The sequence below is a fragment of the Urocitellus parryii genome, chromosome 3 (genome assembly GCF_045843805.1).
Source record: "Urocitellus parryii isolate mUroPar1 chromosome 3, mUroPar1.hap1, whole genome shotgun sequence".
NCBI classification, from domain to species: Eukaryota; Metazoa; Chordata; class Mammalia; order Rodentia; family Sciuridae; genus Urocitellus; species Urocitellus parryii.
This window is the reverse complement of record NC_135533.1, coordinates 29,549,196-29,577,113: the sequence shown is the minus strand read 5'-3', so window position 1 is coordinate 29,577,113 and position 27,918 is coordinate 29,549,196. Positions and strand designations below refer to the sequence as shown.

At 35.3% G+C, this 27,918-nt stretch overlaps 1 protein-coding gene across 2 annotated transcripts in view; it reads left to right on the top strand.

Annotated features, from left to right (window-relative positions):
• The window catches only part of Hepacam2 (HEPACAM family member 2), a 36,706-nt gene that overhangs the window by 3,432 nt on the left and 5,356 nt on the right, over nucleotides 1–27,918 (top strand). The window contains exons 2-8 of one of the 2 annotated variants that reach the window (XM_026391555.2): nucleotides 3,633–3,986; nucleotides 7,347–7,631; nucleotides 14,381–14,677; nucleotides 24,994–25,119; nucleotides 25,203–25,227; nucleotides 25,313–25,350; nucleotides 26,626–26,699. In XM_026391555.2, coding sequence (XP_026247340.2) covers nucleotides 3,633–3,986; nucleotides 7,347–7,631; nucleotides 14,381–14,677; nucleotides 24,994–25,119; nucleotides 25,203–25,227; nucleotides 25,313–25,350; nucleotides 26,626–26,699 — 1,199 coding nt within the window. Of the gene's footprint in view, nucleotides 1–3,592; nucleotides 3,987–7,346; nucleotides 7,632–14,380; nucleotides 14,678–24,993; nucleotides 25,120–25,202; nucleotides 25,228–25,312; nucleotides 25,351–26,625; nucleotides 26,700–27,918 lie in introns of those variants that run through there. The other variant, XM_026391556.2, reaches the window with a different exon arrangement.

Genomic DNA, 27,918 nt, shown 5'->3' with positions numbered 1-27,918 from the left:
TCCGGGCTATCTATATCAACATCTTAGTCTTGCAGTGTTTTCTAGATTGAGCTGTGAAATGTCTTAAATAGACCAATAAGTCAATGACAAAACTGCTCACAGCCAGATGCAACTGCCTCATTTTATGTCAGAAGCCACACAGTTTTTTCCAGTGTATTCCCAAGGCAATGATGTAGATTCCCATCATTTCCCCTTGATTTCTTGGTAAAAAATGCAGAATTGTCACTTTATGTAAGAATATTCAGGGATTGACAACTTAATAAACGGACTACAAATTGAATCTTAATACTTAAAACTTCTTTGGACCCTTCACCATCAAATGTGGTTTGCTCTATACCGAGAAGAATACCTCAAGATGTCAAGAACACAAACACTTAGAGATTTAAGAAAAGAGAGGCTTTGAACATCATCTAATATCTCCTCCTTTCACACGTGAGAAAACAGGTTGAGACTTAAATTGACTTAAGATCACATAACTCACTAATCACCATTTTATCCCACATGTGTGTCCTTTACTAAGACCTTATATTTCAGTGAATTTTTAACTTTGTCAAAGTCTCCAATACAGTAATCTCTCTGAAAGTTTAGAGAAGTTTTCCTGAATATTATTTCCGAGTAACTTACAAGTGATGGATTTAAGAATGGCTGGTGGACATAAGACAAAGGAATCCAAGAATCAGGACTGACCATAAGACCCTTGTAAATATTTTCATATTCATTTAAATAAAAAAGAAGACAGTAACACACTTAGTAGATGCAGTGAAAGTTATACTTTCATATATTAAGTTACCAACAATGGGTACTAAAAAATAGCTCTTGTCAGAAGTTCCCTATCTCTACTTCTGATAAAAAGTATTTAAAAGTATCTTGTTTTATGCTGAGAAAACATACACTAGGAAGAATCTTTTTCTGTTCTTGTCTTCTATCCAAATAGTCAATAGCTTCCAAATCTGTGACTTTAAAGAATTCACCCCCTCTCTTCTGCTTCATGTATCTTAAACACCATTAGTTTTAAGACATAGATTTACTCTCCCTCTTTCTTTTTCTCTTTTTCCCTCCAGAGACCACTAGTCCTTTTCTGCAATCCACTTTTTCTACTCTTTAGATTTTCCAGCACCCAGTTTCTTGTTTGGCTAATTACTCAAATTAGGAAAAACTCCAAATTTAACATTCTTGCATTTGCCAGAATAGGATGCAGAAACACATCCTCATACCTCTATCATGCCTTTGATATGAACCAAATCACTAAATTGAACATGCAAAGTCTATTATTTTAAAAATCATAATTACAAATCCATAGAGAAGCCAAGGATACTGTAAGTCTTTGTTTCCCTTATTGTTTTATACACTCCAGTTCATTCAGTCACTTTCAATTGAGTGTTTAGGGGTCTGTTCTCCCTCTAGCCTTCTCATTCCTTCCTCTTCATGCTTTCTTCTGAATTCTTTGCTTTAACATCCTGCCTATCCCAAAGTCTCATTCTGTACCAATAACTCACCAGATGCCTAAACCATAGGAACTGCTCTTGCCTCTACCCTAGGAAGGAAGAAAATAAATATATTCTTGGTAGATTCCTCAAGAGTAGGCCTAAATGTTTACTTTCTCCAAATAAATCATTGCAAGAGATAAACAGACCTTTTTACCTTTCCCATCTTCATGTCAGTGGCCTACCATAACATGACTTAGATGAAGTCACCCACCCCCTAGTAACACTGAAGCTTCCTAGTAACAATTCTGAAGAGGGACAGCAGCCAAGAGAATATATATTTTGTATATATGAAAATTGAAATTGTAAAATCCCCATATTTGTGCTTAATTACTATCTCTTCTCATCAGCCCAAGGATTTTATTCAACCTTCACTCATCTCCATTCTCCTTCCTCAACATTTCCCTTTCAAATAGATCTTTCTCAGTAGGTAAAAACTTGATGTCACATTTTACATTCCTGCCCAACTCCCATCCTATTTTTCTGCTCCTGCAGAAAAACTCTGCAAAAGTGTTTATACTCACTGTCTCCAATTTCTGTTCCATTCTCTCTTTTTTCTCTCACTGTCCAAAATATTCCACATTTAAACTCACCACTTTCTCTCTCCATTTCTAACATTCCTGGGATGGAGGAATTATAGTGCCTCCTTTGAAAATGAAGATCTTGAAGCAAAAAGCTTTGAATTAGAGTTCCAGAAACGTGTTAGCCTAGGTTAAGGAGGATTCTCCTTTGCAAATACATAAAAAATGTTAAATAAAATAAAACAATATGTCATGGTTGAGTATAAGATAGGGATACCTCCAGGTGCCAGAAAATAGGGAAAAAATGCAAACTTAAGATACATCTGCAAGTGCATGGGTTCAAACAACTCAGGCACTGCCCAGGACTATGCACTGGGCCTCCATGCCCCAGAGTCATCTAGGTCTCTCATTCTCTCCTAAATTCCCTTCGACCAGGTTTTCATGTCCAATTATATCCATTCTACCTGGCCTTTTACATGTCTAATGGGTATCTCAAAATGAACATGTCCAAAACTAACTTCTGATCTTCCCCCAAAACCTTTTCTCCTCAGGGATTATCAATTGCAACTCCTTTTTTCCATTTGGCCTAACTCAAGAACATGGCAGTCATGCTTGATTCCTCTTTGTTTCTTATATCTCATCCCAAGTGTGTCAGCAAATCCTTTAGTTCCACCAGCCTTCTTGCATATCATTCATTAGCACCTTGGTCCACACCATCATCTCTTGTCTGTTTTATTGAAGTCACCTCCAAAGTGGTCTCTCTGTTCCTGCTCTTCTCTCTAGTCCAGTCTATTCTCACAGCAACAAGTCTAATAAAACACAAGAAAAAATAATACCCCTTCTCTGTTGGCAAGACTCCAGTTGCATTCCCAATATCACTCAGAATCATATTGCCCAGGTCTTTCCCATGATTGTAAGGTCCTTCCCAATCTGTTCTGGCCAACTCACTGAACTCATATCGTACTACTCTCTTCCTCCTCCACTTTGTTCCATCTGTGCCTTCCCCTTGCTGTTCCTCAAACACATCAACTAAATTCCTCTCCTGGGCAAGAATGACTGGTCATGATTTATTGTGGTTTAATACCACTTTCCTTTGGGTTATTTCATTTAGCAAGGTTTTGGCTAAAGGGGAAAACTTCTAAAAATAGAATATTAAGCCATTTCAGAAGGTTTGGGGGAAAATTCTTAGAATGAAATAAACCTTGCTCCCTCTCCCATATTTCTGAAATTATATAGTTTGATCAGGATATGATATGGCACAGACATTAATATAGTCATAATTTCAAATGTTTTAATGGTTTCATTGGACTTTAGAACTAACAATCTTTCCCACTTCTCCTTTTCCCATTATTCTTTAACGGTTATAGATAATTACTTCTGCTTTTCATTTTTTTTCTTGCCTTTAAAGAAGTCATGCATTCAGCATAGATTTTGGGTGGAGCTTTTTTAATGCATAAGGTTTTGAGACAAATATTTACCTCTACCTGAAACCGGTACTAGAATGGTCAGTACTAAGAAGCCTCTCTTCTTTGAAAAGGATTATCATTTGATCAAATTCTCTCTGTGGTTATTCCTTTGGATTATGAAATGTGGCTCAGGGTCTTCACAGCTTTCTTTGCCTTTGTAGCAATGGATTGTTCGGGGTTGAAGGTGATGGTGCCGGCACAGACTGTCCATGGCATCAGGGGTCAAGCCCTCTACCTTCCTGTGCACTATGGCTTCCACACTCCAGCATCGGACATCCAGATCATATGGCTGTTTGAGAGGCCCCACACAATGCCCAAATACTTGCTGGGCTCTGTGAATAAGTCTGTGGTTCCCGACTTGGAATACCAACACAAGTTTACCATGATGCCACCCAATGCATCTCTGCTTATCAACCCACTGCAGTTCACCGATGAAGGCAATTACATTGTGAAGGTCAATATTCAGGGAAATGGAACTCTATCCTCAAGTCAGAAGATACAAGTCACTGTAGATGGTGAGTCCACTATGACTGTATATAGAAAGCTGATAGAGAGTTAGCAGAGGTTCAGGACTCTAAAGTTCCTAGACTCTGAAATTTTGGGCAAATTAATTAACTCTCAAAGCCTCTATGTCTCATGACACTAATGATATTATTAACTTCATGAAGCTTTCTGAAGATTAGATCAGACATTTATGTAAGGGATACGCACTATGCCCAGCAAAAAAATAATCAAGCAATAAGTATAACTTGTCATTAGTTCCCCTGGAAACTGCAAAAATTAAGTTGCTAATATAATGAGATGAAAAATAAATTAAATATCAGTAGTATTTTTATTTGTGTCACATGAAGTTTTTAATTTGATACACTGTTTTGGGGAGAATGAGCTCAATAACTACACTTAAGGACAATAGAGTTTCTCAGAGGAGGAGTGGAGTTAGCTAACTTTTAGATATGTTTTTCTTATTAAGATAACTAGGTGTCATACCTTAAATGTATTGTGTCCAAAGCCCAACTTCTGATTTTTCTCTCTAGAGCTGTTTATTTGATATTTCTCATCTTAGTAAATATCAATTCCATTCTATCAGTTTCTCAGGCTAAAACCTTGCAGTGATCATTGACCCTGTCTTTCCATACAACCTATACCCAGTCCAAAAGAAAACCCTGTCAGCATTACCTTCAAAATATAGACAGAGTACAGCTACTTACCTCCCCCATCAGACCCCCCCTCAACCACCAGCTATAGCCTGGATTATTCTAGTAGCATGCCACTCTGCTCCTGCCTCTTGCAATTTAAAACTCCTCCAACAGCTTTCTCACCCACTTGAAATAAAACCAAAGTGCTAACAAGGACTTCAAGGCCCTACATCCTCACACCTATCTGACACCATTTCCACCTCTGTCCTGGCCTTGCTGATCTCCTTGCTCCTCCTTGAACAGGCCAGACACACATTTCAGGGTCTTTTTACTTGCTGTTCACTCTACCTAGATGGCTTTTCTCCAAGGTATTTCCCCTATTTCCTTAGGTCTCAACTCAAATATTGCACTATCTCTTAAATCTTTCTTAACCAACTTATATAAAATATAATCTTACTCCTTCAAACACACACACACACACACACACACACACACACACACAAACGCACACACACATACCAGTGTCATTATGTTTATTGTTTATCTTCCCTAACTAAAATTTAAGGTCCATAGGAATTTTGCTGCTTTCTCTTTACTGCCTAAAACCTTGCTGGCTGGTGGGTGCAGTGGCTCATGCCTGTAATCCCTAGCAGCTGGGGAGGCTGAGACAGGAGGATCATGAGTTCAAAGCCATCCTCAGCAAAAAGTGAGGTGCTAAGCAACTCATTGAGACCCTGTCTCTAAATAAAATACAAAAATAGGGCTGGGGAGGTGGCTCAGAGGGTCGAGTGTCCTTGAGTTCCATCCCTGGTCCCCACCCCCCGGAAAAAAAAAACCTGCTGGCCATAAATAGACTCAGAAACCACCTGTTGAGTGGTTGTATATTAAGTGGACTATTGAAGAGAAAGGGAGGCTGAAGGGGAGCTAAGATAAAGGATGTGGAATCAGATGCCTGAAGGGCGACTTTAGGGAAAGAAAAGAAATATAGGAATTTTTGTGAAGTTTTCTTGTCTCTCCAAAAACTTAATAGGGAAGTTGGACCTGATAAGGGAAATGCAACCAGTAAAGGTTTCTTTGGCTTTTAGGACCTGAGCAAAAATTCTTCTCAGAAGGAAAACTTCCACATCTGAGTAACACTGTTCTAGGCTCACAGTACTGATGACTATTCTAATGACTGGTTCTCCTCATAAAAGACTGTTCACATGTTATCTTTTTATACCATACCATATATGTTTCTACATAAAGATGCACTTTAAATATAAGTTTTTTTACCTAATAAATATATATAGTTCAATTTTTTAAAATCGTGATATTATAAACAAAATATTATTCTAAATCCTTTCCTCTTGCCAGCAAAGATAAAGGATTGATTAAATGGACAAGCCAGTTGCTAAAACCCACCTTGAAAATTGATGGAAGTTTCAGAACTACTCAACTCCCCGCTACAAGTTGCTTACAACTTCATTCCTCCTTATATTTCATTTCTTTCTATCTTCCCTGGGCTGGAGAATTGGGTCTGATGCACATTTTCCATTGTAAGAAAATGTAAACATGATTCAAGATAGATTTGCCGGAGGAGGATGCATCAACCTCAACTGAACCCTTGATAGGAAATCAAAGTCTCAGTATTGGTGCAAATTATCAGTCACTCATATGCCATCTTATTCTCTCTGTGTTCTGTAATCATACACAGGAGATTATTAAATGCATTTCTCTCCAAAATACAGGAGAGAAATATTGCTAGACTTAAAGCCCTCTTATTTTTACCACTGAATGCCAGGTAACTCTGGGCAAGTCACTGTTTTTATCAAATAAAGAATCAAGAACCTCAGCGATTGGTGAAGGTTGCTGAAAATGGTTGTGAATACATATATCATTTCCACCCTCTACCATCAACTTCAGAGTGGAAATTCAGAAGGAAATATTATGCATTATTGGAAATGCATTCATTTGGTAAATATTAAGTACCCACTATCTGTCAAACTTGGAATATAAAACTATTTTCCTGTAACTCAACTTCCCAACAAAAATTTCTATTGAATTTGTTTTTTTATAGCTCTTAATTTAGTACAGTCCCAACAATACATTTTAATCTGTTATCTGATTGAATCAATGTTGAAATGTAGGTGTTGGTTTGTTAAAATAACTAACATTATGTTGCAACACAAATGTAAAACAATTAAAACATATACTGGGTTCTTTTATATAGAAGAGGAAACTGTGCCTATTGAGTCTCTAACACTTTCCCTTGATTCTTTAACATTATACTATATGTGAACTGTTTACTTTGGTGATAGTGGTTGGAAATTTGGGTTCACCACAATCACTCCAACCAGCTGCTCTTGGTACTTTAGGACAAGTCAAGAGAGGGAAATAAGCATATACATTTTGCCTGGGAAATTAAACCTTTGTGATGTTGGGGAAAGCACAGTGAACAGGAAATAAGGAAGTTGGGGTTCTTGACTACTAGCTACATTATCTATACAGTAAATGGCTTCATTATACAATATTTGAAGATAAGTTCTAAAATTTGGTTCTGTCTATGAATAAAATTATTATATTTTATTAGTTTGCATTTCCCATGACTTTTTATTCTCTTCTTTAATTATTGCCTGTCTACATTTACAAAATATAAAACGTTGGAATAATCTCTCCAGGATTTAATATTTGAAAAACCACAGAGAATTGTATTGTAGTTTCATGGATAGCATAAATAATTTCTCTCTCTTGATTTTGCAGATCCTGTCACAAAACCAGTGGTCTGGACTCACCCTTCCTCTGGGGCTGTGGAATATGTGGGGAACATAACCCTGATGTGCCAGGTGGAAGGGGGCACCCGATTGGCTTACCAGTGGTTAAAGAATGGGAAGCCTGTCTGCACCAGTTCCACCTATTCCTTTTCTCCTCAAAACAACACACTTCATATTTCCCCAGTGACTAAGGAAGACATTGGGAATTACAGTTGCCTGGTGAAGAACCCTGTCAGTGAGATGGAAAGTAACATCATTATGCCCACCATCTATTGTAAGTTGCTTGTTTGTTTGTTTATGTTACTCAAAAGATATTTTTCTTCTGGAAAGTTCTCATAGCGGTAGGCCCACAGAATATCACACCAGATATCATTTGGTATTTTATCATTATTGTAGTTCAGGATTATTTATAGTCATATCTCCTAGGCATTGTCTTGTCATAAAATTTATCTGCTAACACAATCCTATTTCTTGAAGACCAAGTTGAAATACTGGCCAGGAGCCACTCAGGATATAATTTTGAATTCAGTACATTGTGTGGCCTCATTTGCAGTGGAAAGTAAGAATTTGATTTCAAGATCCCAGAATCATGTAGAGGAACTAATTTGTTCATCCCAAAAGGAAGAGTCGGTGAGGTTGGGAGAGGAATTTGCTCTGTAACTTACCCCAAGGGGGAAAAAAAAAAGCATTCTAGGTTATGCACGCACGGAGAGCACACCCCAGGGCATTGTTGTTCTTTCTGCGCATTTCTCAGCTGTTTTTAGAAGAAGGTGCAGGGGAGATTCTAGAAGGTGTAGGAAGATTCTAGATTCTACTTAATTATTCTGTCAAAAATAATTCAGGTTCCCAGGGAATCAACAGTTATTTCTGGATTTCAATTTTTTGTGGTCTTTTTTCCCTGCATGAGTTTAAACTCATGTGCACAGTTAAGTTTATCAAACCCTTCAGCTCATGTCATACTACTATCACCAACCCAAGCACTTTCTTTATTGCATTATTTCCCCAGTCCTTTCCACTTCATAGCACTACCTCTAATATGTTTACTAATGCTATTCTAATTTCAGTTTAGTAGTTTCTAAACCTCTATACTAGTGACATTTTGGGCTGGATCCCTCTTTGTAATGGGGACTATCTTGTGCAATACAGTGTTTGGCATCTTCCTTGGCCTCTACCCACTGCACACCAGTAGCAACCCTCTCCAGTTGTAACAACTAAAAATGTCCCTGGACATTGCCATATGTCTCCTGGGGGACAAAATGAGAACCAATGACCTGTAACATCAGGAAGCCTTTTTAGCAGCTGCCATGTAATTTAGAGCATGGCTGCCATCACAACTTATCAAGAAAAGTAGCAGGACACTTGTTACCTCTGTGGCATGAGGGTGGAGGTTTCAGCTGGTTGTATAATAAGATGAGAATTATGACACATACATACACACATACACATACACCCATATGTATATATACACACATATATACACATATGTTATATGTGTGCATATAAGTATATGTTTGTGCATGTATATATGTATATATGTATAGTCACTCATCAAATATATACTCATAATAGTGAAAGAGGCACTAAAGCTTTGCACTTAGGTGCTTAGTAATCAGACAGATTGAAGTGTGAAGTGCATTCAGTCATTACCTGTGTGACCTTAAGTAAATCCCTTGATCTTTCTGAACAGTTATTGTGAGGATTGAAACTGTTACTATATGAAAAGTTCTTAGAACTCTGGATGACTTGTACTGTATAAGAGCCATCATAACCACAATAATATCAACCCATTGGAATTCAGAGGATGGAAATATTGCTTCTGATTGGGGAGAAGGCTTCTTGCAGAAAGTGACATTTCAGTGGACTTAGAACAATAGGTATGATTGGGGGCAAGTGGCAATGTCTTAGGAAATGATTACAGGCAATTGGGGACAGAAGGAACCCAGGCATAAAGCCAAAGTAAAAGTACCTTAAAATGTATGGAAACAAGTCATAATTTATATTGTGATTATGACATTATTTTTATAGCTGAATTCTTAGCTGTATTTTAATGATGGTTTTACTTAATCTTACATTCTTATAACATTGTGAAAATATTCCATCTACATTAAAATATAGGTTGTTAAATAGATTCACAATGAAACTACACGCTGTGCCTATTCTATGAGACTAGCATTGAATTGGAGCAAAAAGTTCAAAGTTGGTGCAGTTTATTTATATGCATATTCTTGGCAATTATTCTGAAAGAATTAAAACTTTAACTCAACTTCAAATAACACAGACTTTGGTATTTCATTTATTTAAACATAGTGAAAAGAAAATATGAACAGACTACTCAAATCAAAATCTAGGACTATGTGGACACATCCCTATGCTGTTCTTATTATTTAGTCTAAATGGTTGACGTTAACATACGAAAGGAACAAATGCCAGCCAGACATCATATACTGAATATTAATCCCAAAGAACTACCTTTTAATGTTGTAGGAAAGAATAGGAAATGAGATTGTGTCAGAACTCTTTCCTGGTTTTCACTGCATTATGTTTTCCTTGATTCTCCTCCACTCATAAGCACCCCAAACCCAAGTAATAATTTCACATTATTTACCTTTATATCTGTAGGGCAACACTTGACACAGATTAAGAACTCAATAAAGTTTCTTGAACTTGACTAAAATGGAATACATTATTTTTGTTCATACCCTTTCAGATTCCAGTGATACTTGATGATACTGTGGAAAGGTTATATTCCTATTATAAGGTGACAGTTTCTTCATTATAGTGCTTCAGCCCTTTGTTTTTCTGACCTTTAGCAACGTTCTTCAATAATCTTGTAAATGTCACATTCTAATATTTCTTCATAGAGGTCCACATCATAATTTAGCACAAATCATCTATTCTGTTTTCTAAAAGCACTGTTTCCATGGCAGTTTTTTTTTCATGAAAGCAGGAATCATTTTTTTATTTTGTCAGGAAAAAATATAACAAAATATAGCAAAATTGATCATATATTTATGCGGTTATGATGTCATAATTTGGTATTGGCCTTGATGGAATACAATGTCAAGTTGATAATTCAGACAAATATCTACATGCAGTTCACAAGATGTATATGCTTCTAGCTGCAGCTAATAACCTACTAACCACTATATTCTGTGTGCAACATATGGTATTGCTGCAGGGGGGTACTCCAAGTGATAAAATTAAAGGAAAAAAAAGGGGTCATTCATGGTAAATACTTACCATCTGCTCCCAAGCAGGGTGGCAAGCAGCATCATGACAGAATTTTCAGTACTGTTCCCACCCAGCCATAAATTGTTAAAGAGAACAGATGACATGTGACTTTACAAGTCATTTAGTAAACAGTCATTCCTGAGGCTATGGGTTCATTTCCATTGGGAAGCTTCTGCTGAAGGCAAAAAAGTGAACCATAATCCAAAGTCAAAATGGAATTATCCTTCTGCTTTCATCTTTAGTATCAGAAGTCATCCTTGTTGAATCATTCCAAACATCTCCAACTAGATGTCCATTCGCTTGAATAATGTGCTAGGCTCTGCCTCAAAGTAGATGGATACTCAGCCTGAAGTGCTACTGATAAAGAAAATGAAAATGCATTTTAAGCAGTATGTTCGGGGTAAGATATAGTTAGGGGTGTGTGTGTATGTGTGTGAAGAAAGACTTGATCATACACTGAAATGTGGATATTGGTTCTCTGAGCAATAAAATTACAAATGACTTTTTTTTCACATTGAGCTTCTTTGAATTTTAGGATTTTTAAAGGATTTTAAGAAGCAAGGGATTTAAATGCTTCAAGGTGTTAGGTTCCAAGTAATAGAAGAGATGCTTAGAGGTTGGTGTGGAAGGGAGTTTGAGGGATTTGAGGCCAACTCTGAAAAGCCAGATATAGCATATAAGTAAGACAAAAAGGAAAGATGAGGCCAGTCATGAAACCCAACAAGTGAGGAAGTAGCAAAATTGAAATAAAAATAAGAGAAGATAAACTGAGAAGATAAACTAAGATTTCTTTCTTTGAAAGCATTTTTATTTTAAGCTAGAGTGATTTTTTACATTATCTCAATGATCTTATTTACTTATTACTTATTTACTTATTACTACCTCTGGTTCGCAGTGACTTTGGGACACACCCTCTAATATTAAAGAATTACTGTTTGTGAAAGCACTTCATTCTGTTGCAAGGTCCTAAGGTGATTTCAAATGAGGAGGTTCCAAAAAAGTTTTGAGTAATGTTAACATATTTTGAATGAAGTAATATTCATTTTTATGTGTGTTCAATTATGAGGCAATTTGTTTTTATAGCCACATTCTGTAAACTCCCAAAACCAGTGGGAAGACAAGAGACCTAAATTGAATGGCTATACATTTTTGATTACATTGTTCTCATTTACATAGACTCGGGTCTTGCTCTTCCCAGTCACTGTGGATTCCTCCCATTTGTTTCCTTCTGTGTGAACACTGGTTGGAGGCCTTTGCTTTCCTAATGTTCTATCAATGCTGACAACCAGAAGGGGCACTGCTACTGCACAGAGCTGGAGATGCAGCCTCGAGAACCATGTCTTCAACATCTCGATTCACTCACAGTGCCTAGAACAGTGTCATGCACACAGTAACATCTCAATAGCAACTTTGATTGAGTGAGTAAAAGCAAATTTTCATTTCCATTAAACTACTACTATTTAGTGCAGTTCTGAATAAGAGGGTTTCACTTCACAATACATTGTTCTAAATCCCTGATCACAATGGTTTCACCTGAGATTTCATCAGAGACTAAAACAGGAAAACAGTGTGACAAAGTGCTAATGCATTCACAGGGAACATATGTTCCTCCTCATTTTAATCCTCTACCTCAAGTTCCTGATTGCTTTAAATTTCAAAATACAGTCAGTACTCCATATCTGTAGATTCAGCATCAACAGATTTAACCAACCTCAGATAGAAAACATTTGGAAAATTACTGCATATATGCAGTATGTGTACATACTTTTGCATGTCTTATTCCCTAAACAATAAGTCATAACAATTACTTACATAGCATTTATGTTGTTTTCAGTCATCTAGAAATGCTTTTAAATATTCAGGAAGACGTATGGAGGTTATATGCAAATACTACACCATTTTATGTAAGGGACTTGAGTATCTGCAGTTTCGGGTACCCTCAAAGTGTTCTGGAGCCAATCAATCCAAATACCAAGGGGTGATTAAACTAGTTTCTTGGTTTGCTTTCTGAAAGTATGATTACCTCATCTTGACATATTAATGTAAATCTGTAGGTTTCTTTCACTTTTTCTCTATGTCATTAGAAAGGAAAAATGTTTAAGGGTATGTTCCCTAGCTAAATATAAACCCTTGTTTTGAATCATTAGATTCTGTTGTATCTTTGCAAATTGTTTATCAAAAGGTAGGTCGGTCAGAAAATACCAACATAATGAAGAGCCACTCTGGAAATCTGCAAACTTGAGATTGGCTTGTCATATTTAAAATAGCTCTAGCACAGTATGAATCATGGTGTTGGAAAGGTAGAAAGAACGGTGGCAACAAGTTAATCCAGTTTTTTATATTAAAAGATGAGAAAAGCCATGACCCAAAAAGTTTCATTAATTTCTAAAGAACACTTAACTAATGGTTGACAAAACTGATGACTCTACTAAGTAAGGTCTAGTCACATTATATTATTGCACATGTTCTGAAATGGGTGTTAAGACTTTTTCAAAACAAAATCAGAACAAAAAAAAAGATTAAAAATTATTTCTGTCTCTCATATACTAAATATATTATCTATACATATCACTCAAGTAAATATTTGTTGATTGAATATTTCACTAATTACAGTTAATATATAATTAAACAATAATTTATTATAGAAGTAATAGTATAGGTAGACAACAAGAAAATATTCTGATAAATTTATATCTCTTCTACTTTATTTCCTTTTAGTAGATTAATATGAATGATTAAATGCATATATTTTAAGAGTCCCAGTTCTGCTATTTAAAAACTATGTGATCATGTAAAAATAATTTTTAAATATTATAATGGGAATAATAACATCTATCAGATATGGTTTCTTTGAAGATTAAATGTGGTTATACATGTAAGATTTTAAAGTGCTTTCACATAGCAAACGTCCAAAAAATAGCAGCTACCAGCCACTGAAAAGTTAGTACAATACTGTCTAAAATGTGAAAGTTTTTACAATATAAGCCAGGGCTTAAGACTAGATGAGAAAATTTTGTAGCTGGGGAATATTTTTAATCTCTCTTTTTATTCTCTGAAAAAAAAAAGCATGTGTCTTCATCTGCTGGGACCTGATACCATGGGAATGGCAAAATACTATAAAAGCCTTGGACTGTGTGGGAAAACACCAGGGTACATCCATGATTAAGTAGTTTAATGATGATCAATTAATATTTGTTAATGACAGTAAAGATATTTATTTATTTATTTATTTATTTGTTTATTTATTTATTTATTTATTTCCAAGTGGAATCTTAAGGTTAGCTTAGGGGTAGGAATTTTAAAAATTCTTTAACTGTTTTAATATTATGAAAATATGAAACACTCCTATATCTATTTGCACAAATCTCTGTTCCTTGTGAAACTATGCCTTCAGTAAATATTTGCATGACCTATCCTCACACTGAGAAGAAAAATAGATGATATTCAAGTATGGTTGTCAAAGAAAAAAATAATGGACATCATATGCTGTAAAAATATTTTCAAGTACAATTGCTATTTCAAAAATATTGAGTTTTCCAACAAGAATGTGTCTTTATCAATACAATACTGAAAAACTTAATGTCACAATGATAATGATAGTGTCTGTAAAGCTAAACTTCAGGTTTTCACTATTACAAATAAGTTCATTGGGAATCTAAACAAGGACCTGTTTGCCCAAGTCTCATGTGAAGACTTACAAAGAAAGTAAAATACTGCTAAGCTCTTCCAAGCCCCCAAAGTATCTTGCATATATTTATGTTACCCCTCTATTTCTTTTTTGTATTGATGCAGATGGACCTTATGGACTTCAAGTTAATTCTGATAAAGGGCTAAAAGTAGGGGAAGTGTTTACTGTGGATCTTGGAGAAGCCATTCTATTTGATTGTTCTGCTGATTCTTATCCCCCCAACACCTACTCCTGGATTCGGAGGACTGACAATACAACATATGTCATTAAGTATGGGCCTCACTTGGAAGTTGCATCTGAGAAAGTAGCCCAGAAGACAACTGACTACGTATGCTGTGCTTACAACAACATAACTGGAAGGCGAGATGAAACTCGTTTCACAGTCATCATCACTTCCACAGGTAAGTGTAACTTAAAAGGAAAGTACCCTCATAAAATACAAATGCATTGCCTTCCCTTGTCTAATATCTATGTAGAAGAAATAAACTTTGTGGAATTGTTCATATACTTTAAAAAACATGTCTTTCCAATGTTAACTGATTTCTATGACTCTAAGAAAGAAAACCCAAAACAAAATGAAGGGAAATTCTGTTGCAGAATTTAAAGGGCTATGAAGAAAAAGGAAATTCAATAAATTACTTCTAAACAAGCACAATTAATTTCCTAATTTTACAAATATGAATACACGAGAAGTAGGATGCTAATTTAAAGGGTTTATATCTATTGTTACATTGGGTCAGATAAATACATCACTGTACATTAGAATTCTGATTTTTCTATTTGACTATTCTTCGTATTGTTAATGATAGATTCCACTTCTCATCCTTTAAATATGTGAAATATAGGGACATTCTCAATGATACATGCAACTCCTTGAAAATTACAAAAATTTTTAAGTCTGTATAATTAAGTATTTTTTACAAATCAATTTATTTTTAGAAATGTTATGGACCTATAAAAGTTTAAAAATCACTGCCTAAAATATGGATGTCCACTAAAATTTCCATCTTTCCATTTCATTTTCCTGTGTGACTTCACTCATTCTCATGGTTAGTATAACACTGGCACATCCCAAACCTTTATCTTCAAAGCTCTAAAACTGTATACCCAGCTGCCTTCTGGATCTTCCTGCTTGAAAATACCAGAGGCAGCATCTAAGTCCAACATATCAAACTAAACCACCTTTTCCCTTGCCAAATTACTATCCGAATTCTCTTTCAAAATGAATATTCCTATGATTTACCAACCGACGATGAAAAGCTAAATATTATCTCAGTCTCTTTTCTCTTGCTTATGGCCCTACCCCCAATTCTATGACCAAATGCTTTCCATTCTCCTTTTTTTCACCTCTCTCCGGTCCATGCTCTTATTTCCTTCCTTCTTCTTTCTTGTTTCTTTTTTCTCATCTTGCCTTCCCTCCCCCTCCTCCTTTCCTTCCAAACCCCTTCCTTCTCTCCTTTTTCTCTGCCTTTTTCTTTTCTCTCTTCTATTACTATTTCTGCTATTATCAATTTCTTCCTATATTCCTCTTAGCATATTGGAAAAAAAAAGATTCCACTTGGGGAAAACCTAAGGGAAGGTTTGAACAGGAGGCAGAGGTTAAGGTGCGTATGATTAGTAAAAGAACAGGTTCACAAAAAGTAACACCCATTAATATTTTTCCACTGATGCTCTCTTTTTTCATCTTTATGGCCCTGGTGACTATGATAGGACCCATAATAAAGAGAAGTTCTATATTTTTTTAATATATGCAGTAAGAACATAATCCTCATAATTCTTATGCTAAAATTTTCAATATATGGCCCTTGGGCCATATAAATCAAAATCACCTGGGGAGATTGCTAAAAATTTAATTTCATTAAGACACCTCAGACCTACTGGATCAGGGTCTTGTGGATAGGATCTGGGAATCTAAATATTTGGCAAGCTCAACTTTGAGCTCAAATATCACTTGTTTAAGATGTTTTCTCCTTTGTAGAATTTTGAGTTTATTAAAAAAACTCTTAAAAGCTGAGTGTGGTAGCACACACCTATAGTACTAGCTATTTGTGAAGCTGAGGAAAGATGATTCCTTGAACCCCACAAGTCTGATTCAATCTGAGTAATATAGCTAGGGAGACACCAGCTCAAAAAGAGAAAAATTCTTAAAGCTCCTTCAATAATTATAAGACTACCACAAACCTGCATGTGGATGAAGAAATGTGTAGTGGATGGGTTCCTCCTAGAATTCCTTTAGATGAACGTGGAGAGTATTATATTTGCAAAATCACCTGAAAAGTATACTGGAATTTGTACACTGTCATAAGATTATTTTATATGAAGAAAATATTATACCCTATAATAGAATGCTATCCAATAAAAAAAATTCTCTACAATGAAGGCACTGTTTCCTACCCACAATTTTCAATATGGTAGTCACAAGCCTCATTTGGTTTCTAAGCAATTGGAATATAACTATAAAACTGAAGAACTGGATTTTTAATTTTATACCATCTTTATTTCAGTTTAAATTTTGACATAATTATCCACCTCTTTCTAGTAGCTACCATATTGAAGAGTGCAGCTGTAAAATTTTACCTGAATTATGTTTTATTGAGGCAGCAAATTATATTTCTTTTATAGACCCCATAAAACATGCATTTAAGGTTATTAAAATTAGGCACTTATTTATTCCTTGCTTAAACACTTATTATGGGTCAAATATGGGGTAGGAGGCACTGAGAATGAAAAAAAAATTTCACATGAAAAAAATAATTCCTGATATCAAGAATTCCCATTTACAAACTAAGATGGGTGGCAAACATATAAACAGCTAAGATACCTCCTTTGTTTTCTGTTTTATTAATCTTGTATAGACTTAACCAACTTTACACCCAGGTAGCTACCCAAAACATGACTTTAAAGTAATTCACAATTAAGTATGTAAACTAGTTTGGTGGAAATCTGAGTGTCATTTTAGACATGTTCTTTATGCTTACTGCAAAATAAAACATGGCTTTACTATGTAGAAATATATTATAGTTAAGACTTTCCCGTCCCCTAAACTTTCTCCATTAATATTTAGCCAAGGTATTTTTATAATATCAGGAGCCCCCAATATTTGATTAAGATCTTATTACCAAGGCCCAAAGACAGCTACAGTCTTAATGTCAGATAATTGCCTTTTATAAAAATCTAAAAAACCTGTTTGACCTGTACAAAGACCAACCATTTGTTATTATAGTAAATAAGAAGAACAGGTGCTTATTTTTCAGAGGGATTCAGGGTTGTCAACATTAGTGACCTCTTTGTGGTTTTCAGAGCTATTTTCCAACCCCCAAATGTCCACAGAACTTTAACTCAAACAACAGCAAAATTAGAGGAAAATGAATAGTTTTGATGTGCTTTATTAAGTATTTAATGTTTTCTAAGTTTCCAAATGAATGAATCTTAGGCAATAAAAAAATTAATTTTCAAAATACAGATGCTAATTTATTATCTGCAATCAGATTAAGTGTGCACTACCTATAGTTATAAATGACTGTCAGTTTGGCACTACTGACCATCCACACTGATGAACAAGCTTTATTAAGATCTGAGGGGAATTTGACATCATTTAGAAGGATAGGGCACCTGTCTTTGAGATGTTACCAGAACCAAGTTGGCATGTGGTGCAGCCAGAGTCAAGTTGTAGGAAATTAGATGAAATTCTTTGTTTCTAATGAGGCAAAAAGCATGCATGTCTAGCCAAAAAGTCTCAGCAATGATATGAGGGCAAAGGAAAATAGAATCAAAGATGACTCCAAGGTCACAGATACAAAGAGAAAATAACATGGTCAGAAAATAATCAAAAGATTTATTGTGGATTTTCTGTTGGGGGGAAGGAGTCTAGAGAATGTGGCAATTAGCTCTATGTTTTTCTGCCTGTATAAAACTAAACCAGATGGTGACTTCTACCTCTGTGGGCTATGATTCACATCTAATTTGAGCGATTATTAATTGACCTTTCTGCATCTCGGTATAGATATCCCAAAGAAACTAAAGGCAATGGGCTAGGTCACACAGCTAATGAGTGATAAAATACTATCTGAATTCAAAGTCTGTTTAACCACTATATAAACTACATACCTTGATTGATGGGGCTAATGTTTTTCATATATATATATATATATATATATATATATATATATATATATATATATAATTATACATATAGAGTATATATCTCATCATCTTAGCCAATTTAATACTTTATATATAGAGATACTTTGGTTCATCCATGACAAGTGTATAATGTCATGTTAATGAGAAATTATGAAATGTCTATAACTAAAAACAATATCTAGAAGTTTCAAAGAAAGAATTGCTATAAGATAATAAATTAGCATCTGTATTTTGAGAAAGTAATTCTTTTATTGCCTAATTTAGGACTTCCTTAAATGCAGATGTCTCTACTTCAGAATTTTAACTGAGCCTAAATCACTATGACATAAAATATAAAGTGAAAGTGCTTATGGAAATGTAATTATCTAATCAGAATTTGAAGATTCACAATTAATGAAGGCATTCAAGTATATAAATAATATAAGTTCCTTAAGATAACGTGGCCATAATTCGAGATTTAATCATAATAGAAATATTTTGAATTTGTATGTAATACTGAGAAAGCGATGACTTTTACAATTGCTTGTATTCCACATCTTTTCATAAAAGAGAATAGGAAAAGACCCCAAGAAAATATTTAGTATCTATCTATAAATTTTTCAAGTCAAGGTCTCCAGTTTGGTCTCCACTTTGGGCTTCTGTAGATAACAATTTACATAGAACTACAACCCTGACATCCAGACCCTGAGACCTTGTATGACGTCCCTCTGGGCACCCACCACAGAATAAGTGTATTTTTTCAGGTGGGTCCGTGGTGGAGTGTGGAAATAGCATACCCCTCAATATGGCGTCTTAACTCCATAGGGATATGAATCAGCTGCCATTATCAGGGAACAGATTGGATAGGAGAGATCTAAAGACTCCATTCTGATCTAGAAATAGACACAGTGAGTGGTAGCATATGGCTCTCCTGTTTTGGGTACAGTCTCTCAAACAGCAGGGTTTCGATACCATGGATACCACACCTCTTGCCCATATTTGCATTTAACATGTTATTCCATTTTATTTGTTTGCTTAAGGAGGGGGCAAATAGCATTTGCACTCAGGCTTCAGTAAATGAGTCAATCATGTTTAAATAATGGGAAGGATAGCATGCTGTGGGCTAAGGAAAAGTGTAAACTTTATAAAAGGGGAAAAAGGGTAAGTCCTACAAGTGTCCAGAACTGCATGGGGATTCACATACATTCTTTGGGGCAATGTGGTCAGAATTTCCCTACTGTCTTGTTTTCAAGTTTGAGTTGTGAAAGTTTGTGTATCCAAACCACACTATCTAGGGCTGAAACCACAATAGCTGTGCCCTTTGATTTGCATTCTGGAATATACAAGCAATGTTAACAGAGAACCAGGATACTCCAGAAGAGAAGGGAGCTAAGAAAGAGATTTTGTTCTGAGAAAAGGACCACCCTTATTCTTATGATCCCCAAGGAGAATGCCTGGCCTTTGACACAGCCAAGGTATGGGTCTGACAGTTGCTGGCCACCACCACGTGGTTCTCTCATGTAGAGTAAACAGAAGCCAAGGGAAAGAGGCAAGAGGGCAATAAGGAAGGAGTCTAAAAAAAATAGAAAGAAATGGGGGATGGGAAGAATGTAATCCTGTATAGGAGAGAATGTGCAAATTAGATCATTTCAGCAAACACATATCAAAAGAGACAAAAAGTTAACAAAGGAGACTAGGGGAAATGTATCTTAGCATAAAACATCCAGTCATCATCATATGTTAAACTTTATAATGGACTCCAGAATTATAGAAGTGCCCCACAGAGAGCTGACTGACAAGCCAGATTGAAACTTCACCATTAGAATGAGAAGTACTCTGAAATAAGAATTAGCATATCTTCAGGGGGTTTTGTTGTTGTTGTTGTTGTTGGCAATTTTTGGTTTTGTTTTTTATGGTAAGGGGATGGAACCCATGGGTGTTCCACCACGAGCTACATCCCCAGACAGGGTCTCACAAAATTGCCTAGGTCAATCTTGAACTCTCGATGCTCCTTGCCTCAGCCTCTGAGTAGGTGGGATTATAGGCATGTACTGCCTTATCCAGCTATTTTTAAGTTTAAGAAAAAAAAATTGAGGTTATAATAAAATGATTTTTTTCCTGCAATTTTACTCATGGTAAAGCACATCATAGAAGCTTGAAGAGACTTAACTGCTATTCATTCTTGTTTGAGGAGTCATAGGTTATTGAATTTAGGTAAAGATAAGTTATCACAAAGTGAAAGAGTTGAAGCATCTGAAGTGTGGAATTAGAAAAGGCTAGAGGAAAAGCTGATTAATAGGAACCTATTTGCTAATTTTGAGCACAGATTAATGAGAAAAAAAACTGAATTCCCAGTCAGGAAAAAAAAAAAAAAAAAAAAAGCTTCAGATTCTATTCTAGAACTTACTATGGCAAATATTTTATTTTCTCTGACATTATTTCTTTGTACCTATAACTGGTGCTGTAAGTTTTTATCATTTTCATTATTATTGATACGATACAACTATAAGTAAATGGGAAGCAATACACATCTGGTTTTATATACACATAATACATATGTTTAATTTTACATTATCTGAAAATTCCTTTAACTAATTTTAATTTTAATATCAGATCTAAAATGAAGAACTAGAGAATTCCTTTGCTAAAAGTGATAAAAGTGACTCTATTATTTGGCATTTTTTAATTGATTATTTTTCTGTTTGCTTTACTTTTTTCTTTCTTTCTTTTTTTCTTATTTTTTTTTAGTGCTGGGGATCTCACACCTGCTAGGCTGTACCACTGAGCTACATTCCCAGCCCTTTTGTTTCTTTTTCTTTTTCTTTTACTTTCAGTGTTTCAGAGAGGATTCTATTTGCCTTTATCTTATTGGGAACCACAGTGGAGTATGAATTCTTGTAGATTTACATCCTAGGAGTGAAATCGATGAGCTTTTCTTTAACATCCAAAAGTATACTTCTAGGATGATGAAGAATCTAGAAACCACTCCTATAAAAAAAACACCAAAATGATCTAGAGATGTTGACTCTGAAGAAGAGAGTTGTCAGGGAGATGTGAGAGTTCCACCAATTGATACAGCATAAAACAGAAAACAAATTTGATTTATTTGCTGTACCTCCGATTGGTAAAACTGAAAGTATTTGGGTTTCAGTATAGTGGTGAGTCAGAAATGGTGAGAAGAGCATAGAATTATAGTCAGGCATACTAGATTAAAATTTGAATACTGGAGTTTTAAAGATCCATCTTTTATAAGAATTTTTTCTTGCATTGTGGAAACAGGAAAAAGCAGGAAAGGTAAAAGTGTAATTTTGATTAAGAATTCTAAGTCTCTAAAGTCTAAGAAACAAATAAAAATGTGTAACAAGCAAAGAGAAATAAAATAAAATGCTGATTAAGAAAATTTAGAGAAAGAAACAAAAATGCAGGAAATAGACAATAGTTAGATTGTAGATCTAAGCCAAAATATATTAGTAATTACATTAAGTATTAATGAACTAAATATTCCAACTGAAAGACAAATATTGTCAAACTGGATTTTAAAACTCATTGAATTTCACTCACAGGTTGACCATAGATTTAAATAAGAGTTCAGCAAAAAGCAACAAAAGCACTTCTGTGAGAAATTAATAGCTATATGGAATTAACAATAAAGAATATTGCATATTTTATTGTTATTTGTAAATTATGTGCTACTAATTCTTTTTTTTCTGAATGTTATTAGCAATATTTTTATTTATTTATTTATTTATTTTTATTTTTTATTGGTTGTTCAAAACCTTACAAAGCTCTTGACATATCATATTTCAAACATTAGTTTCAAGTGAGTTATGAACTCCCATTTTTACCCCAAATACAGATTGCAGAATCACATCGGTTACACATTCACATTTTTACATAATGCCATGCTAGTGACTGTTGTATTCTGCTACCTTTCCTATCCTCTACTATCCCCCTCCCACCATCTTCTCTTTCTATCCCATCTACTGTAATTCATTTCTCTCCTTATTTTTTCTTCCAATTCCCCTCACAACCTCTTTTATGTAGTTTTTTATAACAATGAGGGTCTCTTTCCATTTCCATGAAATTCCCCTTTTCTCTCTCTTTCCCTCCCATCTCGTGCCTCTGTTTAATGTCAATCTTTTCTTCCTGCTCTTCCTCCCTGCTCTATTCTTAGTTGCTCTCATTATATCAAAGAAGACATTTGGTATTTGTTTTTTAGGGATTGGCTAGCTTCACTAAGCATAATCTGCTCTAGTGCCATCCATTTCCCTGCAAATTCCATGATTTTGTCATTTTTTTAGGCCAATTTGGAAAGCAGTATGGAGATTCCTGGGAAAGCTAGGAATGGAACCACCATTTGACCCAGTTATTGCCCTTCTTGGTCTATTCCCTGAAGACCTTAAAAGAGCATACTACAGGGATACTGCCACATCGATATTCATAGCAGCACAATTCACAATAGCTAGACTGTGGAACCAACCCAGATGCCCTTCAATGGATGAATGGATTAAAAATGTGGCATTTATACACTATGGAGTATTACGCAGCACTACTAATTCTTTATATAAATAAAATTTATAAATAATGTAGGTATAAATGTGCAATTTTTTGAGACTGAGTTACTAGTATGTCACCAGATAAAGTGTCCTATTTACATAATAAACTTGTAAACCTCTCTGGCTATTCCAAATCATAAAGTACCAGATCAAGAAGACAACTTAAAGGCAATCATTCTCACCTTTTCCTTTTATCAATGTGAAAATCAAAACCCCTGATAATCAAATGGCTCACCTAAAATTTCAAAGTTCTTTAAGCTCTTTAGAGAGAAAAATCTATGAAGCAGGCATACAATATTGAGAGAGAGAGAGAGAGAGAGAGAGAGAGACAGAGAGAGAGAGACAGAGACAGAGACAGAGACTAAGACCTCACAAAGAAATCACCAAAGTGCTAAAATAATTCCAACTGGAAGGCCAACTTTCTAACAGTTGGAGAGTATTATGTCTTGTACAATTTATTAACAAAGAGGAGATCAACTATTGCTCTCTTACATTTTATGATGTCTAATCTAGGTTTAGAACCAATAAAATGCCATTCTAGTTCATTTTAAACCACTTTACCTGTATTTCTGCTATCCGTCTTTAAAAAAAGAATTTAACTTAAAATCTATTTAAAGGCAATATCATGTAACTGTTATTCTATAAAAGAGCATTTTAAGAGTGAAATTTTCTGAATACATATTAGAAATTTATAAATTTCTCACTAGAAATGAAGATTTTTGATAATAAAAAAACGATTTTGTTTATCTCTTGTGTACTCAAGGGAAAAGTCAAATATGGGAACAGTGTTGCTTGGGGAAGTTAGAAGGGATAACTGGATTTTCATGACTTGATAGGTCCATACTGAGGGAAGATCAATGCTTCTTGCTGATCTTGGCTGCTAAAGACTTCAACAAAGATTTACAATCCAGTATGACAGCATGTAGACTCATATTTAGTGCAGAGCTGAATGGCCACATGTTCTTCACCACACCCAGAATGGAATTGGCACTAGATGACTTTCATTTCTACTTGAATCTGGACAGATACAAGCACCCACCATGATTCATTTCCACGTCAATATCTAAGTCACGTGGTAATATGGATGACATCTGTTTTCCACATTTTTGTGGAGGACACAACTATTTCCTACTATACAGGTTAAATATAACTAAACAAATTATAATCTGGAGCTGGTATTAACATAGCTGTGGTTAATAAATTGTGTTAAAATAACATTAGAGAGAGGTGGCATCAAGGGTTAAGAGCCTGGGGTCACATCTACCACTTATAACCTGAGTGACCTGGGGAAAGCTTTGGCCTCTTCATCTGTAAGAAGAGATAATGAAATAACACCTCCCTGATAAGATCATTGGGAGGAGTCTGTGAGTTAATGTGTCCTGCATTCTTAAAACACAACCTGACATATTGCAAGTATTCAGCAGATGTTAGCTATTAGCACCATATACTATAGTCATATTAACAAAGGGAATAAACTTACAAAACAAAATGAATTTTAGTCACAAGGTGAGACTTTAAACGATTTATTGAAAATCATATTCATTTGAGTTTTAGGATTGACCTCTCTTGATTAGTTCAAATACACTTTACTAATTTTTGGCTAATACCTCTCTACCTTTAATTATATACCACCATCCCCTTACAAAATTCACATTTAAAAAGGTGAGATGGAAGGAAGTGGGGAGGGAGGGAGGGAGAGAGAGTGAGAATATCCAGTATCTGGGGATGCAGAGACAATGAGCTGACATAGATTTAAGTTACAGTGGCAAATACAATTGAGAAGTATGACATGAGCTATTTGCTCATTATGTACAATATGCCAGTATTATCCCAGGCAGTTTACCACACAAGTTTCCCATCACAGATATCGCTGGGGAATTTTATGTGGATGGGTGTGTATGTGTTCTAAAATAAGTTTGCTCCTTTCATTTGGTGTCTCTCTAGTTTTGTAATAGCATCTTATTTAACATATTGAATGATAATCAACATGTAAAATCACATAGTAATTTATTACTAAAATATATTTATTTTTTATTTAGGACTAGAGAAACTTGCACAAAAAGGCAAATCATTGTCACCTTTAGCAAGTATAACTGGAATATCATTATTTTTGATTATATCCATGTGTCTTCTCTTCCTATGGAAAAAATATCAACCCTACAAAGGTAGGTAAAGATTAGAAAAAAATTAAGTTTTATATACATACTTTTATATACATCTTACTATATTTTTTCTCTTTGTGTTTTAGCTATAAAACAGAAGCTAGAAGGCAGGTAATGCATGTTTCTATGGAAATACTTTTTGAATGTTTTTTCCTCAATTATTATCCCTGATAGAAGTATCTATTTGTCTTTTCAGGCCAGAGACAGAATACAAGAGAGCGCAAACATTTTCAGGTAATGGGGAGTCTAAAAAGTGGTATTATCAACATTAATTAATGTTTTTATTTGAATTAGTGATATTACTATCAATGTAATAGAAGTAAAATAAGCTGAAATTAGTATGATATCTATAATAATATAACATTCATAATAATAATTGACTAGCGCTTTCACTTTACAAATTCTGTCCCTGTATTCATTTTATGTAAGTCACAAAAATGTGTAAAAGAAGCCTGGAAGTCACTCTCAACTCTGTTTTTCAGGCAAGAAAACTAAGGATCAGAGATTAAATCACTTTCCATAGTTACTGAGTTCTGCTGAATCCTTCCTTGTTCATTTATTCATTATTATTTTGAAAATGCCAAAGGGCTGTCTCAATTTGTTAATTCCTAGGGACGCTGGGATGCCAGCCACTCCATCCCACACAGAAGAGGAACTGGAGGTTTGGCAAGGCCAGTGCTGCTGCTTTGTCCCCACTTGACCCTCATTACCTTCGCTGTTGACTCTGCACTGAGTTGTTGCAAGTTAACAATGGAGATTTTGCTCAGGCCTCGGCATCACCAAGAGCTTGTTCAATCCCTTCTATGCCACATTCCCCTTAGGAAAATCATTTTTCTTGATCTCAACTTCCTCATCTATACAATAGAGATAAAAACTTCTTCCTAGTGTTGCTATGAGAATTAAAATTACGTAGGTGAAGAACCTAATACCCAGATGCTTAATAAATGTGTAACTTATTCCTCTTAGCTAGCCCTTACCAATTTACAAATGATTGCCTGCAGAACAGGAAAGGGCCATGAGATCATTTGGCTTCTTCCTACCACCCAATTCCATCACCTTACAGATGATATTTGTGACATGTTGTATTGTATGATATTTTATATATCTGAGAAGCTATAGTTACTCTTTTCCATTATGGTGATCTCTGTTAGATAGAGCAGGGTGCAGTAGCTATCATGGGTGCATCAAATGCTAAAACCTTGGTGTCCACAAGTCTGAATATTGAGGGCTACGAAGGACAAGCCTGTTCTCATGTGTGTATGTGAATATGCAATACATTGTTTCCACCTCAGGCTTTAAGAATAATTCCAGTTCCAGGTCAGTTTCAATTCAGAAGGGCTGATTTCCAACAGTGCTCAAAGGCAGTATGACCACAGGGCATTAGGAAATGTTAAATTGGTTTTGTACCTATACCATTTAATTTGACAATAATGATTTACTATGGTTTTAAAAAACAACAATTGCAAGTCAAAGCTTTGGATTTGTAAGTAGTATTGTTTTCTATTTCAGGCCATGAAGATGCTCTGGATGACTTTGGAATATATGAATTTGTTGCTTTTCCAGATGCCTCTGGTGTTCCCAGGGTTGGTTTTCCTAGTGCCTGATTAACCAAGAAGTAGAATTCTGCTTCACCAGAGGTGTAAGCAGCATTTGTTTAAGAACTTGGGCAGTGTAGTCCAATGGCTGCATTTCCCCCTGCTGCATTAAGCAGTGTTGACTGACTCTGTAATGAATGACGTGGCTGGATCTGGGGAGTTAGCTAAAGCGGTTTTTTTTTTCTCGGTTTTTATAAGCTAATACAAACAAGGAAGCAACATTAAGTAATAAGTATTCTTTTCCTGGTTAGCTTAACAAAGAAGGAATAACTAAATTGTAAAGACAAGAGAACTGATAAACAGAGGATCCAGAGTCCCAGGTTTAAGTACTTCAGCATTACTCCAGTGACTGCAGTCCAGCCCATCACTTCACTGAACTCTCTCTGTTCCTCAGTTTCCCTTCATTTCCTCTTCATAACACTTGAGGGCACTTCAATGTTGATTGATCTTATCCTTGAAGGTACCTCATGCTCTTCATAAGAAAGTTGTCATGTAATATAGACCAGAGTGTGCAGGTATACATTTTTATTCTTATCCTAAAGATGCATTCATTAATAAAGGGAGCAGGAAGTTTTTGTACAGTCAAAGCCATTTTTTTTTCAGTCTGAAAAAAAAAGATCTTTTAAAACACTCAGTTTTGTTTAACAGACGTACAGATGTGACTCTGAGCTAATCACATGAACATTTTTCTAGATTGGTATAGGACCAGTTTTCCCTCTTCTTCCTTATTCCCCTATGATAGTCCATTTATGGAAGGGGTCATAAATGGATGTCTTGCTTCTGGGAATTCTCACTTCCATTTGTTTTTTAAGAACGAGTTGCTGTTAGAAAATGGTCACTTTTCTTGTCCAGAGCATTCTGTCCATGTGTAAGGTTCATCCAGTAAGTTTCCTGGCCACAGACTTTATTTCAGAAATGCCCTGAGAGTAATGGAGAGGAGTTGATTGGATTTCATTTTACTCCCTAAGGGTAAGTCATTAACACCAGTGCCCACATTGTCATAAGATGAAAAGAACTCTCCCCGGGAAAGGCTTTGCATTGTCCCCTTCAATCCCAGGCAGGATTGGCTCGCCCTTCACTTTCACAACCAAAAGGACAAAAATAAATATTTGATGGATCAGTTATTTAAAATAGCTTCTCACAGGGACAGCACCACTTTAAGGTGTGCCTTCAATTGGTAGAGCAGGAAACTGAAGAACCAAGAGGA